Source organism: Varanus komodoensis, unplaced genomic scaffold, assembly GCF_004798865.1.
Source record: "Varanus komodoensis strain SLA01 unplaced genomic scaffold, ASM479886v1 scaffold107, whole genome shotgun sequence".
NCBI lineage: Eukaryota > Metazoa > Chordata > Lepidosauria > Squamata > Varanidae > Varanus > Varanus komodoensis.
Genome location: NW_025335305.1, coordinates 573,638 through 593,829, shown reverse-complemented (window position 1 = coordinate 593,829; position 20,192 = coordinate 573,638). Strand labels below are relative to the sequence as shown.

At 42.7% G+C, this 20,192-nt stretch overlaps 1 protein-coding gene across 1 annotated transcript in view; it reads right to left on the bottom strand.

Annotated features, from left to right (window-relative positions):
- Positions 1 to 20,192, bottom strand: part of LOC123018017 — a 76,705-nt gene that overhangs the window by 15,306 nt on the left and 41,207 nt on the right. Inside the window, exons 19-24 of the mRNA XM_044419756.1 lie at positions 19,248 to 19,320; positions 12,210 to 12,416; positions 7,666 to 7,851; positions 6,911 to 7,084; positions 3,448 to 3,543; positions 1,782 to 1,918 (exon numbers count right to left, since the gene is read on the bottom strand). Coding sequence (XP_044275691.1) covers positions 1,782 to 1,918; positions 3,448 to 3,543; positions 6,911 to 7,084; positions 7,666 to 7,851; positions 12,210 to 12,416; positions 19,248 to 19,320 — 873 coding nt within the window. The remainder of the gene's footprint in view (positions 1 to 1,781; positions 1,919 to 3,447; positions 3,544 to 6,910; positions 7,085 to 7,665; positions 7,852 to 12,209; positions 12,417 to 19,247; positions 19,321 to 20,192) is intronic.

Here is a 20,192-nt window from a genome sequence, read left to right as displayed (position 1 = left end):
TTCACAGGAAGCAACAGAGTCTCCACGCAGACTAAAGGTGTAGTGAGGAAAAAATTGGGCAAGGGGGTCCCATAAACTGTGTGCCACCACTGGAATGGCCCCATCCTGCATCTAAAGAAAACGGGACACATAGCCAGGCTGCCAGCAATAGCTGCACTCTTTTCACTGAAGACAATGGGCTAGTTTGCACAGTCGCCAGGCAGTTAACAAGCCGTTGGCCACTCACCAATCCAGTTTGCTTAATTGCTTTCGGCAGTGCATCTTTCTATGTTATCTGAATCTAGCAAGAGCAAGTTGCTGCCATAGTAAACAAAGCATCCCAGAATCCCAAAACCAGGTGGCTTGTTAACCAAAGCAGAAACCCAAGATTTGCTGGCAATCATGCAAACCAGGTTGCTGCTAGGGTCCTGCTTCCTCTGCAGAAGCAGACATAGGTGAGCCTTGGCTGTGCCCTGGGAAGCAGCTATGCCCCTGGGGGCACTGAACGCGCAAGGGGCACAATGAAGGTAGACGTTAAGGTTCAAACGACACCAAGGCCAGCCCTGGTCCAGGAGAAAAAAAACTCCAACCAAGACTATCGTGTCCTGGAAAGCAGCCCATCTGAACAGAAATGGCATTACAAGAGTCATTTCCTGTCAGGGAATCATGAACCTTGCAGTCTAGGTCAGGATGGGAAAATCCCATCCTTACATGATTTGCTGCAACAAGGCAACATTTTTATTTGTAGCTCAATTTCAGCTGCAACCCTGTCCTCCTTTTGCAAAGTGAGGGGCTTTTTTGTCCTTGGGATGCCTCGATGAGATAGCAGGAAGGACAGGTGGATTTTTGGTCAACATCACATTCATATGTGTCTTCCATCTTATTTATTTATTTAAACTGATCTGCCACCAATGATTCTGACAGGAATCTCTAGGCAGTTTTTAACAGTAGTCAAAACACAATTCTTTAAAGCAATAAAACATACATCTATAGAAGAGTGGGGAAGTAAGGGATTGAAAAAATATGCACAGAAGTCTATATACATCTGACTCTAAAATATGCCTTTTAGAATTTTAATACACATTTCATGATAAAATAAACAATTTCCTATGTGTTTCATGGTCAAATATGCTATTTTGTGCAGACTTTTTAAAATCTGAAAATGACATCACCAAATGAAGAGAATTGCAGAAAAGAAGGCGAAAGCCAATTCATACACTAGTTCAGGCAACGTGAATCAGGTTGGCTGGCTTCCACATAAACGTCAAACAAAATCTTCATGCATCCTCAGGAAGAATTCAGTGCAAGTATGGTGACAATAACTGAATCAAGATGGAGCGTGTGTGTGGACATCAGGTTGTGTCCACCTCTGTTTTGCTTGGATTGGTTCAAGCAATGGTGCTCCCATAGTTCTTGCCTCACCACTATCCACATCTGCCACTATAGACTTGATCTCTGCCTGATGTTGGCTATGTGCTCGCTTGCAGCCCTTTGGAATCGTGTTTGCTGCCTTGGAATACAAACCCTGCCTCATTTTGACCATGTACCTGCTTCTGCTCCACCTGGACTGACCAGCACACTTCTCTGGGTCCCAGAACCGGACTCTTTGGAGCCTTGCCTTTGCCAAAACCCGATACCAGTGAAGCACCTCACCCCCTCCTATTGGCATAGGCTCCTGCCCTGCAAATCCCCACCCATATACTAGATCCATGTGCAATTGTTGACAATCCTGTTGCATGTATACTTTCCATATGGACCTCTTGGGGCAAGGAGAGCAAAGAATGTTTCTGAGCCTTCCATACCTTCTCAATCAATTTGATCGCTGCATCCTTTGCTTTCTTAAAGGTGTCTTTCTGAATGCTTCGGGAGGCATCAAGAACGATGTAGATACTCAGTGAGCCACCTGCCTCAATCTTAATTTTACGCTTCTCTGTAACAGCTGTAGGGAGAGTAGATGCAGAGGTCAGTGGTAGATTTCTCATTCAGCCTCTACGCCAGGGATGTCCAATATCCAGCTTGTGGGCCAAGGGTCACAATCTGGTTTATGGAGGTCCCCTCTCATCATGGTTCCCTCTGCTTCCAGTGCTCACTTCTAAACACCAAAATGGCCCCAAACCCACAATGGAAGGAAGCAGGAACTGTCTTGGGGAACCCCAAGCTTTGCAGAAGTACAAAAACCAGTGAAGAAGCACTGAGAGAGGAAGTCCCCCAAAACAGTCAAATTAAGACTAAGCATGCTCAGTGGTCACAGAAAGATGGCAGAACGGTGGTGGTGGGAATGGAACACCCAGGATTTTAAGCAGCCCTACCTGGCGATGCCAGGGACTGAGCCGGGGCTTTCTGCATGGCAAGCAGGCATCCTGCCACTGAGCTATGGTGCCTTTCCATAAACCTGGCAGGGACAGAATGGTTGATCATCTGGAATATTCCATGATGCAATGTTCAGTTTGGATGGCAGTTTGAGAGTTAGGACCCCCAGGGTGCGGCATGGGCTTCCATGGGAGGTGGTTCAAGCCGCATTGGTGAGGGTGTTCAAGGATAGGCTGGACATGCACATGGCAGGAATGTCATGAGTGGAGTTGGCTGGAGCCAGGGGTCAGACTAGATGGCCCAGGAGCCCCTTCTGACTAACTCTGTTTTTATGTTTATAACATGTCACTTAGAGGATGAGGTGGCTGTATGGAGTCACTGGGGCAGTGGGTGTGAGCTTGGGTGGACTCCGAGGGATGGTGCAAGACAGGCGAGCCTGGAAGAATGTTGTCCATGGGGTCATGATGGGTCAGGCATGACTTTGCAACTAACAGCAACAACAAAATGTGTCACTGCAAATCCCACTTGCGTGGATCTTTCAGTGTTTTTGAAAGAGAAGCTCAATGCAGTTAGAGAAAGTGACATCCCTCCAGATATAATGAGAAGGTGGTGTGTGTAAGAAGCAGCAACTGGCAGTTTGTAAAAGGCACAGAAAGAAAAAGACAGAACTGTGTTTCAAAATGAAGCTAGCTAAGACTGGAGGCATAGACAAGTTGGGGCTGCCCAAATCAGTGGAATATTCTGCATTGCGGAATACCAGCTGTTTGCCTCCACTTAGATTCAATTTATGCCACCCAGAGAGTCCTTTTGGTTAATGGCTGGGTTAGACATTTAAAAAATGAATATAAATAAATAAATAAAACTGTGCATAAATATTTGTAAACAAAGAAAACACTGCATACACCCATTTTTAAAATTGTGGTTTCTTTTTGAGAAAAGTGTCTGTTAACCTTCTTTAACTTTTGAGGAAAGGAGTTGATTTAAAAACAAACCAAATAAAAATTTCTAGTCCTTTGTCCTCAACAGGAATCCAGTGTCATTAGCACTGTCCTGGAGGAAGCGGGGAGAATCTAACAATATTACTGTGTCCTTTGTTCAGTGCCAGGGAGAGGGAGTCCTTGTACCACACTTTATACTTCTCTCACTCACAAAACTTACCAGTACTTTTATCAGGGTCTGAAGACTCCGCAACCTCAGTGAGGGATGATATGAACTTGGCAGCAACTTCATTTGGAGTGTCATAGGAAAATGCAGCTGAGAAGGAACATGGGGACAGAATTAGGAGTAGCAGCGTAAGATTTTGTTTCTACAACTGAATGTATAAAATTCTGGTGCAAACCAGGATAGGTGCGAAAGGAAACATGGCAGGGAGAGTAGAAGGGAAGTCACGTGCTTTGCTGGATGGGGCTTACTTGTGAAAGCATCTTGACCAGAGGGCTGCAAAGTACTATACGAAGTGCTATGTGGTGCCTCTGCTTTAATCTGATTCTACCTGATTGTGCCTTGCCAGCACTTAACAGCTCTGCCGTGGAAGGGGAAGGATACAATGCCGAGGAGATGCAAGTGGGATGAGACTGAGTCCTGGGAGCTTGTCCTTTCCTCCACCAAAATAATATAACCAATTGGATGGCTGACGTCTTCAGCCTGCTCCCTTGGAACTGCATCCCAGCTGCTTCATCAATTGGCTGTACACCTGCTTCTGCCCTCCAGACGGCTTATTGCTGCCTTGGTAACCAACCATTGCCTGCTTTGGCCCATGCACCTTCTTACAGCCCAGTTGAACCAACCCAGCCTGGCCCTGGAACCTGCCTTCCTGTCTTGAGCCTGGCCCTAGCCTGAGGCCTGACACTTTGATTCTGAGGCTGAAGCAATGTGTTCTTTTCTGGGTTGCCATAATCCAATTGGACCTTTTCTCTCTTGGCCCCTCACAGCTACATAGGGGCCAAGTTGCCATATAGCAGGCCAAAATATTTGCCCATCTAGAATAGTTTTATCTATTTGGACAGCAGTTCTCCAAGCCTCAGACTGAGAAGGGCATTTCCCATCATCTTTTACCAGCCCCTTTGTAAACTAGAGATAACGGAAGTTCAACCTGGGGTCCTATTTGTGCTAGCACATGCTCTAGCATGGAATGATGGTCCTAGTCTCATTTTCTCTTAGTATTGCATTGCATTTATAACCCAACTTCCTTTCTCTAGCAAGGAACCCCGGGTGACTTACACAATTCTCCTCCTCCCTTCATTTTATCCTCACAACAAACCTGTGATGTAGGCTAGGCTGAGAGGCAGTGACTAGCCCAAAGTTTCATGGTAGCATGGTGTTAGAACATAGACCTCCTGAGCCCCAGCCCAACACACTTAACCACTACACCACACCAGCTCTCTGTACGTACTAGATGTGAAGATCCAGGAAAAGAAGACAAACTTAAGAAAAACATTTTCCCCATTTTTTTCCCTGGGAAAAAACACATTTTCCCCAAACATTTCTAGGTTTTTTCTTTCAAGCTTTCATGTCTCTAGCAGGTCTTCCCCATGAACAAATAATTCCAGTGAGTTTCAGCCATACGCCACACCAGCACTATGTTTGTAGGTGAATTCATTACCAGTACTGCATATTTCTTTACAGAACTATCATTAATTCTACCCACATGGCTGACCACGACTATTTCTGTGATCCCTGGATGAGAGAGATGCTGATGGGGGTACACATGGGAATTGGCTGAACCTAGCACCAAATTGGGCTGATTTGGAAAGATCTATGCGATGTCTGAACCAAATAGGGGTGCCTTCAGATCACACAGTTTTAATCTGAACTTCATTAGTAATCCAGATTGAGAGGGATACTAAGATCCAGATAGCATGTCTGCAAAAATGATATATTCCCCACTGCAAGCTGTTTTAATTTTAAAAAATACAACAACTGGGTAGGGAGACAGGTGAGAGAAGGGAAGGGGTGCTGTTCTGTAAATGATATTTCTAGCTCCTAAATTCAGTTAATGGTGCAATTAAGGTTCTCCAACCCTAGTGCTTTGGGGCAGGAATGCTAAAATATTATATTGCAGTGCAGATCAAGGGCTTTTCTACATGAGGCAGTTAGCATGTGTTTGACATTCCATATCATGGTTATTTATAGGTTCTTTAGATGATAATGTGACTCTCCAGTTTTGTTTCTGTGTATAAAATGCAATTTCAGCAAGTTGTTTTGATAGAGAAAGGGAAATGTGGTATTAAATTGTAACAGTGAAAGAACTGGGTTTTGTTTGTTTGTTTACTGTTTATTCTATACCACAATGCCTAGAGGTTATGTAGCAGAAAAAAACAGGAAAAGACACACCTCATGATCTCAGTTTTGCAACAATATTGGGCTGCTCTTTCATGAAAGCCCCTAAACCCATTAATCTGACATGTAGCAGACTTGTTTCAATTAAAAGGGACAATTATTTCTGTAAATTTCATTGAAATCTGCCAAGACTTTTAAAAGTCCATTTAAAAAATGTTTAAATGTAAATGCACTTAGCATTTATATGTTTGATATTTCTTCTGGCACAATTCCCTTATTAAAGACTACTAAACCTGCAAGTTTAACTCATGCCTGTCAGATACCAAAAACTTTATAGCAGTTTGTTGATATTCAGTTATTACTAATGGCAGGAACAAAGCTTCATTCAATTAATGGATCAGACTGAGAAACCTCTGAACTGGTCTGAGAACTGAATTATTTTCTGAATTGCTGGATTGGGATTCAAAATCAGTCTTGTGGTCTCTGCAGAATCCGATATGCAGCTTAAAAGGTCTCTTATCTTACCAGACAATTTCCCTTCTATTTTTCACCCAGTTCAAACGTGAGAATTAAACCATGACTTACTGATGTGAGCGTTGGATTAACATGCTGTCCTTCACACACCTCCCTGCTGCCTGCAGGGCAGCTCATCTCCTCATCTCATGTGTTTGAATTCCCTCCCTGGTTTGAGCAAATCATGCCATGCGTTGGACAAGTGATTTTTTTTTCCAAACTACAGCCTCATACTCGTGCAAAACTGAAGCAGATATCATAATCTGAATTAGATTTCCAGTTCTTTTTTCTAGACAGACTGTCTGACTCAAATCTTGTGGCAAACTATGGTTTATTCAAGCAGGAAGACAGAAGAAATTAGAGCATGCAAGACAAGGAAAAGAGAGAATGCATAAGAGCCAGTGTAGTCCAGTGATTAGTCCAGGACTTGAGAAATCTGGGTTCTAGTCTCCACTAAACCTTAAAGATCACTCAGTGATTTTGGGTCTCTCACTGATTCTCACAGCATTGTTGTGAGGATAAAATAGAGAGGGTTACATAAACTGCCTTCCAGGAAAAAAAGGAGGCCTGTAAATACAATCAATCAATCAATCAATCAATCAATCAATAGGCCTGAAGCTCAATAATGACAGCTGTACCTTGGTTTAGCCACTATCTTTGAATCACGTCTCTGACTGGACCCCTGTATGCAAGAAGAAGCTGAAGTATATTTATTGCTAAATAAAATATTTCCTAAACAGGAATGCTCCTCGAGGTGACAGACAACATTCTCAGGATTTATCCCACACTGATCTCAAGTCCCACATGCCACCCCACACCATTTGCTTACATCGACACTCTGGTTCTGATCCACTCCAGGTTCCTGACTCTTTGCAAGTCCGTACTTTGGATCCCATGAGAGAGAGTCCCCTGTCACAGCTGTAGGCCACTCGGTATTCTACTCGGTATTCAGTGCCAGTTTTTAGGGCACCAATTGGGATTCCAGGGTTAGGGCATTGACCAGCTGGTTAGAGGAAAAGATTACACAATTATGGAACTGTCAGTATATCCCTGTAAGAGTAAAGACACAATGAAGTAAAGATATCTGTCACTGTTCAAAAAAAATCCCAAAGGTAGAAGGCTTGATCTCACCCCTTATCTAATTATCCATTCTCTCTGTTCTATCAGTAATCCAGAAATCCCTCTTTTCTGACCCATGTGGCAAAGGAAGTTAATACAGCTAGGCCACTTTTCAATAATAGAAAGCTGAAATGCAGCAGTAATCACACATTCATAGATCACCTCTTGCAGCATCTATGTTGACTTATAGAAGAAATGTCTGTACAAATTGATCTAATTTAAATTGAAATTCCAAGTCTCAAGGGCTTATCCTGCTATCAGTACTAGCTTGCAGAGAAACAGAGCACATGGGTTTCCCCGGCTCCATCTGGAACAATTCTTGCAAACCTTATGATGAATGATCATGTGTAAAGGGTGGTAGGTCGGAATCAAACAATGAGGGAAAATAGACTGTCTTTTATCGTCTTTCTCCTTCCCAAAGACAAAGAGTTGGTGGATCTTCCCTGCGACTGAAAACAGGCTCACCTCCATCATCACATATAGTTGTCTCTCCACTCCATTTCCCATTGGGGAGGCAGATGCGGTTCTGGGACCCCCGCAGTGTGTACCCCTGGTAGCACTCAAACCTCAGTTCCTGGGTTACATTGTAGTATGGCTGACGGGGCTCATACTGGCCATTTTCAAACTCTAGAGGCCGGTGGCAGTGGATGACTGAAAGGAATAGCAAACGTAAATACACAGAATCTAGCAGTCACAGTCTATCTATCCCACGTTGCATCTCTGGCAACTAAGGTTCTGCCTCACAGTCGTACCTTATCCTGATATTGTGAGGTGCATGGCTGTCCATAAAGGAAAGGTGCAGGGTTGCCAATACCGGAAAGTGCAAAGCATGAAGGCCTAAATTCCCAATTCACACAATCATTTTTGATGTAGTAAAATCACCGTGAAAAGCAAAAGGGCCCCAAGGGATCATAAATGTCAGGTTTTTTCAGATGTATGAGCCTGGCATATTTTTCCTCCTCCTTACCAGGTCCTGTAATTGGCATTTGTAGGTGACAAAAAGCTTTCCCTACTGACTCCTGAAATGGAAAGATGAAGGCAGAAAATGATAGGGAAGACCAAATAAGAGATGGATTGACTCCCTAAAGAAAGCCACAGCCTTGTGTTTACAAGAGCTAAGTACGACTGTCATAGACAGGACATTTTGGAAGACTTTCATTCATAGAGTTACCATAAGCTGGAGACAACTTGACGGCACATCACAGCAACATTGACTCTTGCAGATCAAACAGCTGTTAAAATGCACACGTCAGCATTTTTCCTGCTCAACTGATTTACATATGTCTTACATATGTAAGCCTGGGAACTTTCAAGAGAGTATAGAGAGTATAAAAATAATGCATCAAAGCCTACACAAACATGGACCCATTTTAGGTATATCTAAATACTAAAAATGTGTATTTGATACTGGCATATTTGGAGAACATCCATATTTCACATCAGTTCAGTTATCTGTACCACCCAGAAAGTGCTGAGGGGGAGTCTGTCACACACGAGATGGTTAAAATATGTGAAAACAGCATGTGTGGTAAAATCTGTAGCCACTGTTTGTTTTACTGTCAGATAAAAATATCTGAGTGGGCAACACCTGTCACCACAATCCTACCCCACTCCCAGCTCCAAGCATGGTTAGTGAATAGATGTATTATCTTCAAACATCTGAAAGGGCCTTATGTGGTAATAGGATATGTGTATATTGTTAATTCGTTTTATATTTTTAGTGTATTATATTTTAATTGATGTTTTGTGAGCCGCCCCAAGGCTTTGGCAAATGGGGTGGCATAGAAATTTCTAAATAAATAAATAAAATAATGTGTAGTTGAGGAAATAGATGGTTTGAAAAGCATCAAGGAGCTGCTTATATGCAACCTTGTTCTGAACTTGGGAACATTCGGGCCTAGCTGAGTAAGACGAGATTTCACCCTTGCAATATTTAAAAATATTTAAAAACATTTAAAAGGTTGCACACAATGTTTTCTTTCTGCTAGCAGAATGCACATCACTCGGGGAACAGATTTCCCCCTACTGCAGGCTGACACCCTCCCCTGTAAATCTGCTCTGGAAGATTGGGGATGGTGATATGAAGCAGAAAAAAATCCAGTGCTTTATTTTTCTGCAGAAAATTTTTCAGTTTTACAAGTTTGTTAGTATAAACAAATATGATGTTCGTCCATCGTTTTCGATGAGGACCTTGACATCTAACGGGTTGTGAGCTGTCCACGGTGTGTCTGCAGGTGGCTGATAAGGCTGATATGGGCACGGAGTGTTCTGCCAAATGTCGGGCAGACATGTGTGGGCACCACTGTTGCAACATTTGCAACTCTGGCTTTATGGAGTGCTTGCTTCTCTTGTGCTATGCAAATATATGCTAGTTTCAAATATCATATTAGGCAAGCTTGGCAGTTGGAAAATTGTAATTGGTTTTTTTCAGGTGATTATCATGAGCAAGTATATGAAAGGATACATATATGTCACTGCAATACATTTCTGTTCCAGATTGAAATGGAGCTAACCAATAGTGACAAAAAACTGAGAGGAACCCCAGTAACCCTAGTGGAAGAAAGCTGAACTTTGTTGAAATACATAAAGTGCTGTTCACAGTTCGTGCATAGTTCCTTGGTTGATACAATTAATTAACATTACAACTGTACTTTGGTTCCCCCCCCCCCCAATATAAACTATGTAAAAGATGCACATACTATAGTGTTGAAATTTTTACAAGTATTCCAGTAAAAATTCCTATATATGTTGTGTCAGAGCTTATTTAAAATGGGGTACTTTTTCAAAGTTTTGCCGATGAAATATTGAATAAACATGCTAATTATATCTATAGACATTAGAATAGTTTTCTGAAGCAAAATGAATGTTTTCCTATGCAAATTAACCTAATTTGAATATGTTCAGATTTGCTTTTTTTCTGGAATGCACATCACTGCCTGGGTCACTGTCTACAGAACAGATTTGGAAGAGAGCAAGGAGAAGTCCAATTGAACAAGAAGTGCATGTATGTCATGTTGGATGTAGCTACAAAGAGCACAAAGCCTGCATACATAATATCTGTCTGATTTTTATCCTGCTGTTCTTTGAAGCAGCTCGGGATAATATGCATACACGAACAGATACTCATACTTTACACAGCAATAGTAACTGGCCCAAGGTCACCCATGAGCTTCATGGCTGATCATGTCACTTCCATCTTAGATCAACTTAATTATTTCTTTTATTACATTTAAATTCTACCTTCTTCACAGAACTCTGAATGGCTCTATGCTTTTCCCAGGTGGCCTTCCCTCCAAGCACTCATCATAGCCAGGTGTGCTTAGATTCAACAAAGTGGCTGCCTCATCTGCCTCCAGACCATGAAGTGAGACCAATAACCTCTATGTCAGACTGGGTGGCTACCAAGGCCTTTCCTGCTGTGACACCCTAATTACAGAATGCTTGCTTCAAACATATTGACCTATCACCCATCCTTGAGACACCCAGGTAAAAACTTCTCTGCTCTCCCAGGAATTCGGCAAGCTATAATCCCCGCCCTTCTCTCATATAACATCTCAGTCAAAGCTGAAGCTGCTGATTTTAGTTTGCTTCATTCTATAGTTTGGGTGTTTCTAGACAAATGCCTCCTTATTTATTTATTAGACTTGTATGGTTCCCTATTAGCCATAAGGCTCTCTGGGTGGCTCACACATATATGAGTGGTCCCAATTAGTGGTCCTTAGTAGTCCCAATCCAAGGATTCTGTGCAGACATTCAATTTTCTTATCCTTAATACATTTTTTGAAAAACGATGGAAGAAGTGGTGGAAAAACAAAGGAAGGTGCAAGTGGAATACAATGATGGCTGGACTGCACCTCCGATATTCCATGAAGGAGACATGGCGATTGCATAATAAAAGTCTTATCAGGAAACACTCTTTATCTTTGCATTTCTGTATAACCACTGCTTTGGAGACCTCTGGTGGACAGGTTTGTAGTTTGTTTGCTGATGTGGACTCCTCTTAGCCTTTAAAGGGCTTGGGACCACTGAACTTTATGTATCAGAACCGACTTCTCTTCATGAATCTACCTGGATAGTTAGCTCTGCTGTTGAGGCTCTTCTTCACGGGACCCTGGAGGATGACTGGCTGGGAACATGGCCTCCTCAGTTGCTGCATCCTGGTTTCTATGGCACCATCACCCCGTCTCATCCCCAGAATTTCACAGGGGATATACATGTTGTTTTCCTCTTGTAAACCTCCTGTATCTTCCCACCACTTCTGCTTTTTTCTTATCTCAGAAAATGTATTAAGAAAAATCGAAAGACTTGCTGCACAATGGCTTTTTATTCATAGTGGCAGGAACCTTCCATCTGGAAACAATCTCTGAGCTCCCAACCCCAGTGCTAACTTTAATGTTTTTTCATTACAAGGTGAAGACCTTAAAAAAAAATCTGTAGAGTGTTAAGTCTGCTTTTAGGTTTGAGAAAGGTTTTCATATTTTATCTTGCAGTTCTACCATGTCCCTTATTTCTATGGGTTATTCTTTTCTAGTTTCATATATAATTTGTAATGTAATTTATATGTAATATGCCTTCAAGATGAAGCATGAGTATACAAATATATTTGTTCCAGCCAAACAAATCAATAAATGGCAGGATAAGATTGTTTTAAATACAAACATTTCATGCAGATGGATTATACAGAATGCATTTCCCTTTGTGCTAAAACTTCTCAGCCGCACAAACTATACAGCCCACATCAAACTGGGAAAGGCTTCCGTTTGCAAAGATACATGATGCAGCTTCCAGACAGTGGTGTTTCTGAACAGAGGGAGACACATTAGAATGACTTCCCAGGAGACTACCTGGATGCAACAGAGTTGGCCTACCAGATGTTGACATATTACCATCTAAAGAGTCAGGGCCTATAAGGTTATGATGTCCAGACTGCAAAATTTCATAACTGTCACTTCCAAATCAGCTTGAAAAGTAAGACTTCCTTGTTTAGAAATGAACAATTGCCTTCATACCTTCGCACTTGGCCTTTGCGATGTTCCTGCCATATTGATTGGTCATGCGGCTCCATCGCCCGTTATACTCACAAGTCCGTATGTCTGTAGGGTGTGGGTATGTTCCATTCGGGCAGAAATACTGTAACACTGTGCCATTTTGCAGCAGAGCATAGGAGCCTCCTATAATTTCTGCTGTTTTGGGGTCACAGGAGGCATCATTAGCTTCTGGAGGAAAAGCAGTTAAAAGAGTTCAGTTCACAAGTAGTAGGGCACAAGCTATTTACTCAGGTCATGGTTCAGAGATTCTTTTGGTGATAGTACAATCTCTTGCAACACTAAGAACAGATATGTAGACAATGACATGTAGAACCAGCCAGATTATACATTTTTACTCAAACTGCAGCAAGCTTCTGTATAGTCTAAACTGCCTGATCCTGCCTCAGTTTGGAAGCCAAGCAGTATCAGGCCTGGTTGGAATGTGGATGTGAGACTTGAGTCCTGCATTGAGTTGGACCTGATGGCCTAGTAGGCCTCTTCCAACTGTATGATCCTATGATTTTAAGGTCATAATTCTACTCCTTCCTTTATAACCAGGAAGAAAAGGTTTGTGGTATGGTGGCAAAGATCTAGAAAGAACTAGCAGCTCAACTGATAGAGACCTAGGTACACTTTTTTATTTAATCCAAGTAGCTCACTGTCCTCTGTATTCATTGTTCATGTGAAATGGTTTGGATATCTGGGAAAGCTACTGTAGCTTGAACAACATGGGGCAAACAAAATCCATTAAAAAGATCCATTCCAGAAAACATAATTAAGGCACTTGACAAGAAACATAAGACATTGTTGCTCTTACTGGGAATAGTTGCCAAACACCCTAGGAAATTCATCACTCATAGACTGCTGATGATTTTGAGCCACATAACATTGCGATATAATGGGAAGAATCACTTTATAGCAGGTTGGCAACACAACAATACATTAGTAAGGAACAGTTTTAGAATCCATCTGAAATCTCAAACTGACAATTAAATTATCACAAAGGTTAAAGACTAGAAATTAAGAAGCTACTAATAGAGCACATTATTAACAAAATTAGCCAGTGCTGCCACTAATTTAAAAGTGAGCATGCTCAGATTTAGCTCAGAGGGTAGGCAGGGGTGAAAACTGGTTCAGAACTGGACAGTTAGGGTAAATAGGGGGCGGGGTAGATTGGATCCCACCTGTGCCTCCAAATGTAAATGCACTTTCCCTATCCATAACCCAAAGCTGAAAAGATAACTACATGGCCTGGGATCAAACTGTAGTGAGGGGGAAGATTGCCAGAGCCCCAAAATACAGTGAGGTGCAGCTCACCCCATACCCACCCTTCTGAAAGGAAAGAGAAGCAACCGGTGGGCAACTTGACAGACAAGAAGGGGAAAAGCTGGGTTTCCCTGAACAGGGAGGGGAGAAAGCAAGAGGAATAACTCTGGCAGGTATACAATTCTCTAAGAAAAGTCTCTAAGTAACAAATGGGAGTGGATGGAGCTGAATGATTGCGCTAGACAAAAGGTGTCCGTTCTGAAAGTGCCGGCCCAAGACACTCTGCTGCCTCGAGCCAAGAACAAGATGGCCGCCCATCCATTCTGTGGAGAAAAGCCAGCTGGGCCAGTAGAGGAGCCTCTCTTCAACACTGTGCATGGGCAGTGCCCTTCAGGGTCTCTCTTTCGCACCTTGCTGCCGCTTTGCACTGTCTGCTTCTGAGGCTATTGCCCTACTCTGCCTAATCGGGCTGGCCCTGCGCTCCAGGTCTCTCACAACCCGCCTCTGACAGTCCAAATCTCAAGACTTTCCCCAGTCCCCTCAAAGAGAATTTCTTTCAGTCTCCAGCTGGCATTTTGTAATGGCCACAGAAGGCTGCATTGCAGTATCCCGTGTGGGTGGGAAGCTACAACGCCTGCAGCAGCCTTCCCCGGCCTGGCCCTCTCCTCGTCTTTGACCCACAACCCCAGTCAGGCCCAACCTGCACGGCCATGAGCAGGAATGCTAGGAATTGCCCCCATAACGTGGGGAGGGCACCAGATGAGGGAAGACTTGCCTCACCACGCATAGAAAAATTTCACCGAATAGATTCTATAGAATTATATACTTTTTAAGGCACAAAAGCTGCTCAACTTGTGTTTGGGGATTTTTTTTCCAAATCGTTTGACAGCTCTACCCTAAAGGCCAGTCTGAAATAGGGAAGCGAACAGGCCTTTTCAGTTCCCTCAAACTGTGTGAGCTTCCAAAAAGGCGGCACAGGGCTCCCCCTATTGGCAGGAAAAAAGATTCATCAAGGTTGGAGGCTGGGGGCCAAGTTGACTTCTACCTACAGGTTATTTATTGCCCCCACTTTATTGCGCTTTGCAGATATTGCTCCCTGCAATTGTTAGATTGATGTGTGACTCACTTTACTTCTATTTTCGCTTTATTGCAGTGGTCTGGAACTCAACCTGCAGAATGTCTGAGGTGTGCCTCTACAGGATTTGTGACCCAAGTCATTGCTATGTTTGACTTGTTCCAGTGGTCCAGAACCAAACCCACAATATCTCCAAGTATGACTGTATTTAAAATAATGGTTCGACTGCCATTTATTCTAGGACTCTGTGTGTGTGTGTTCAATCTCCTTCCACAGTGCAAATAGAGGCTTTGGAGGGGAGCATATATTTTTTTTGTCACAACTAAAGGCAGGCAGGACAGAGCTAAACTCCCCTTTTCCTGCCTATTCCAACCACCATCATGACAACCGCTGTGGAATTGTTATTTGCATGTTGCTGTTTTTTCAAACCATTTAAAAATACATAATGTAAGACTATTTAGTCTTAGACCTTTAAGGCCAAGGTCTTTATTCTCACTACAAATATGAGTAAGTTTTAAACTTTTTGGAACTTTGTGTGCAATCAGTGTCACAGTCTCTCAGCTCAGAGGTGCCCATCTCAAAGGGAGTGTTCAGTTTCTCCACAGAACTGCTGTTGACAAAGAACTACAGCTAACAAAATGTAACTTAGTCAACTGCAGTTTTGCAGAGGAAAAAAACCACTCTCTAACCACTGTGCAGATTCAGAAACTTAAGTCTTATACATGCTTATTTTTTTTAATGGAAAAGATGGAATGCTAGGAGTTGTATGCTTTTTTCTGTCTAACCATGCATAAAATTGTGTGTTTAAGTTTGCCTGGAGAGATCATCCTGAATTAAACATGCCAGAGCAACCCTAGTAGCAAATAAAATTAGCAGTCTCTATCGCGGATCCATAATGTTTTGTTGTCTCCCCTGTGATGCAAGACTTTTGTCAGGCTTCTAGACCACTGCAGTAAAGTGAAAATGGCACTAAGCCAATCTATAGCAGTCTGACCCAGTAGAGGACATACAGTGGGCCCCCAGGATCTCCTCTTCCTCCCATAACATTGCTGCTTCATCTGGCTTCTCCACACATGTGAACAGTGATGAGAGACAAGAGGAAAAGAGTGGGGGCCTCCATTTGTTTCATCCTCTCCTTCTGGACAGTGATATAGGCAACCCACAGAAAGAGTGAAAACAAATAGGTAGCGGCGAGGGTGGGGAACCGTGGCAAGGAGCCACAAGTGTCTCCTCGAAATCTGAAGCACACAACTTCTTGCCTGCAACCACCTTAAAAAAAATCAGTATACACTTAGAATCCAAACACTGCTCCCGTATCTTGCTGTAAGATAACAGTCTTGCCTTGGAGGAAACTTTGAGCTCAGTCCATATATGAGTTCTCCCTCTAGTTTGGGAAGGTTTTGCGACTAACACGGGGGGGAGGCTGCCCCTATGGGTACCATCTATGCATTCCTGCCACCGCCCCCACGCATGTTTTTGGGGAGGTAAAATCTGGGTGGCATGGGGTTGCAAGGCATGGGGGGAACCTACATACATAGAGCATACTTCCTTTGTCCTGCCCACACAATGAATGGCCATGGGGGAGGAGTGAACGGGAGCACAAGGCCACTGGGCGCAGCCCTGCTCTCCCAGTCATGCGGTGCAACTTGAGTGAAGGGGCTGTTTTATCCTCAGAGAAACGCTCTGACCAGGAGCAGTCACTGAGGGGAGGTGCATCCTCCGAGCGTATTTTGAAGGCCAACACGCAGCCTAGGATTAGGTAAACTAGTAATCAAGATCAGGACTCTAAATCACATGCTGAGTGCATTTCACTTCAGTAATAAGTAAACATAGCTAGCTGTCATTCAGCTGGAAATCTATGAGGCAGGGCTTTATAGATCAAGGCATGTGACTTGCAGTTTATCTATAAAAATGACCCCCTTTATATTTGCAGTGCAGGATGAGAGGTAGCCTGAGGCCAAGCATCCAGAAAATGCATACCTCCCAAATCTGAATGTGGCATTTTACTGCACTCATGGGAACCAACTCCCATCCAGAGAGGGATGGTGCAATATTGACATATTCTTCACATTGGGAAATTACCAAACTATTGCAGGGGCTCCAGTTTTTGTCAGCGACCCTGTAGTTTAGTGTACCTAGTGTAATGGTTAATCCATGCTCTTTCGTGCAAGTAAAAGATGAGTGGGGTCATTGTTGGTTGTTGGCTTCCTCCTCCCATTTCACTTATCCTGCAAGTATCTCAGGGGACACCACAGGAGAAATGTCTCCCCCCCTTGCTATATTTCTTTCCTCTTCCCTTCCCTTCCCAAGATTATGTTCTCAATTTTCCCTTCAAAGGGCCCCAGCAACACTTTGGAGGGACTGCCCATGGTGTCAAACTTTTTACTTACTTTTTTGCACAATTTTAAAAAGCAGCTTTTGAATGGCAAGTGGGTGGTTCTGGACTGAGACATGTATCTGTGTATGGCCCAATACATCCCCCTGCCCCCACACACTTTTTGTAGGAACCCAAAAATTGGCAGCTAGCTGGCAAAGCGCTCAAAACTCCTTTTCTCTGGAATAAAGGGAATGGGGGAAAGGGAGAAAACATTTGCAAGTTCCTTAGCACTTAAAGGCCTGGGACAAAGAAAAAAAATGTATATTCTGGTGGGACCTGAAAGGTGAGGGACAGGGGATTTTGAGGATGCTGCTGCAGAGTGATGTCAAATCCCACCAAGCCCTTTCCACATCTAAAGCTCAATTGCACCTTTGCTTTTTCTTGGTGGCTCACCTTCTAACAGAGGTCACAGAACAAACAAACCCCAAAGTGGGGAGAAATTGCATTTGGAGCCTCCTCTGGACAATGTTCAGGGTTAGTACCTGCTGTCTCTTGGCAACTAACACTCCACTGGATGTTGTCCCAGACAAGGCTTTGAATCCGTGCAGCAGCACAACTGTAGTTTGAAAAAATGTTGTGCACATTCTTTTGCAGATTTTTTTTAATGCTAGGAAAGTGCTGGGGTACTATGAGGGGGCTGCTCACAGTGATTAAAACAACTTTTACATTATCCAGAAAATTAGATGGGAAGAAAATCTGTAGTGAGCTCAAAACAAGCTGTCCTGAGGCTTTTTGTGAATTAGGACGGCATATAAATATTTTAAACAAACAAACAAACAGCTTGCAATGGGGGCGAATATGTTGCTAGGATGTTTTGGGGGCAGCAGACAGTGGGGCTCACCCAGTAGCCCCATGGCAAGAGTAGCAGGACTTTTTCCTTGCAGCTAGCCAATTCCCCCCACTCTTGTTGTGGGTTGGGGTTCAGAGATATGACAACCTACTGTGGCCAGAACAAACCTTAAAACAACTCATGGCTTGTGGCATAGCTTGTTGCCCATGTAAGAAGAAATCGGCCTGAGTTCACAGAACACAACAAACAACTGCAGATAGCAACCAATGATGGATTGTTGTGCCATGTGAACCCAATCACTGTGCGTGTCAAATATACAGATATAGTTTGCCCAGAGTGCATGCACTGGGTCACAGCCAATTATGACTCCCCAGCAGATGTACATGTAAAGAAGCATTTACATGATTATCTAAGGTAGATTGCACTTGCGCCCTCAATTCCTGTACATGAGTTTTTTCATATGGGAATTCTGTGACATCAAAATGTCTCTGAACAAGGCTGAAATGCAATCTGCAAATTGCCTGATTTGTTATTCAAATGTTAAGCATGAATATTTTCTTAAACTCAGAAAAAAATCAGTCTTCTACTGAATAATCTTTTGATTATTTTTGGGAGACTTCATATACAAAATCAGGTACTTTGTCAGAAACTAGAAATCAATACAAGTCAGCTGTTGATACCACTATCATTGCATGGCTATTAAATAGTATTATTTTAATTGTTTTAAATCTTGTGCTTTATTTCAAATTCTTTTACAGCTACTAAGTTTTACTCAGGTTTTTTCTTCTATTTTAAACTGTAATTTCAAACATTTAAATTTTTATACTGTATTTTATGTTTTGAATTATTGTGAACAATTTTCCACTATTGGGCAGTATAGAAATGTAATACAGAAATATCTTCTATTTAATACTTCCACATAAAATGAAAGTACAATCTCATATAAGTCTATTCAGAAATGCTTGGGGTGTGTGGGGGAATGGCCATGATCTTTGTTGTTCTTTGTCACTTTGCTTCACAGTTTTCTGATTAAAAAAATAGTTACAGAATGCATTAACCTTATTTACATTGAACTTTATGGGGAAATTTAACTTGGCTCAAGACCAATTTGGGTCAGGACTAGAGTCCTGGAACGGATTAAGTTTGTGAGCCAAGGTACTACTGTATGGGGGGGGGGGGGGGGAAGCAAATATTTAACAGCAACATGTTACATTCAATTATATTCCTACTTAATGCAATTATTCCTACTTAAACATAATGCAATAAATCAGTCTAATATTGGATTCAATGCAATGTTCACACAGAAAAAATTAAGGATCTCAAAGTTTTGTTTCGGTTGTTTCATTTCTGACCCAGAGTATCTAGAAGGAAACATTTTAGCAGTGTTTCAAACGGAAATGTGATTCTAGGATTTTCGCTTCGAGGCATCCCTGAGTATGTTTAGGCAGTGCAGTGCTCCGAGAGGAGCTCGAGGCATTAGAAGCCCTCTGCCACTGTGAGATGTTACCTTACCTGTATAAATTGCCCGAAGGAAAACGAGAATGCAGAAAAGTGGGTCAAACCGCAGCATGTCTGGTCCTTCTTCCTATTTGCCTTCCAGCCCGTCTGTAGCTTCTATGGTGCGGCACCACTGCAGTCCTGCTATTTCTGAAACGTTGGCTTTCCTCCCCATAAGATAGGCTTTCGCTAACCCCACCCCGAGGAAACAGCTGAGTTTTGGGAAATAGCATTGCTTAAGCAATAGCAGGGCTGGGAGGGGTGAGGATATTTTTTTTTCCCTGCAGGTGCACAGAAATCCAGGCACCCGAGGGAAGGAAATAGGGGGAAACCCAAATGGCTTGAAGGCAAGAAGACAAAAAAGGCAAGGAGGGAAATTCCCCACTTAAGACACATTACATATGAGTTCACGATGTACTGATTTTACAGGATTACTGGAGGCCACGATCAGCAAGCTGCCAGTCTTGTAAGTGATGAAACGAACTTGCTCCCTGACCCAAGCATTTACTTGCAGCCATGACCCAATCCCAGCTCCTCCGTGTATTTGTTTTTCTAACATTACAGTATTGATCCAGCATTAAACCATGAAACTTCCTCATTTTTTTACACAATGAAGGGAAAGTGATTGCTAAATACTTGAGGGTGGGTGAGAAGACCATGGTAGGAAGTTTCAGTTCTTCTAAAACAGGACAATTACCAAATTGCAGGAAGGATTGCTGAGTAGACAGAAAAACACATGTTAAGCAGCCTTGCTTGCACCTGTCCTTCCAAACAGAGCACTGATACACAGAAGACAGTTTGATAAATTAGTGGGTGTAGCTTTGTGGGCCACAGAATTAAAAGATTTAGCCATGTTGGTAGATGGATGTATAGTGAAGCAGGAACATGGGGATCAAGATTTGCAGTTAACCAAACAGCAAAAGTCAGTTGCTCACTTCAATTTATTTAATCAAGTTATAT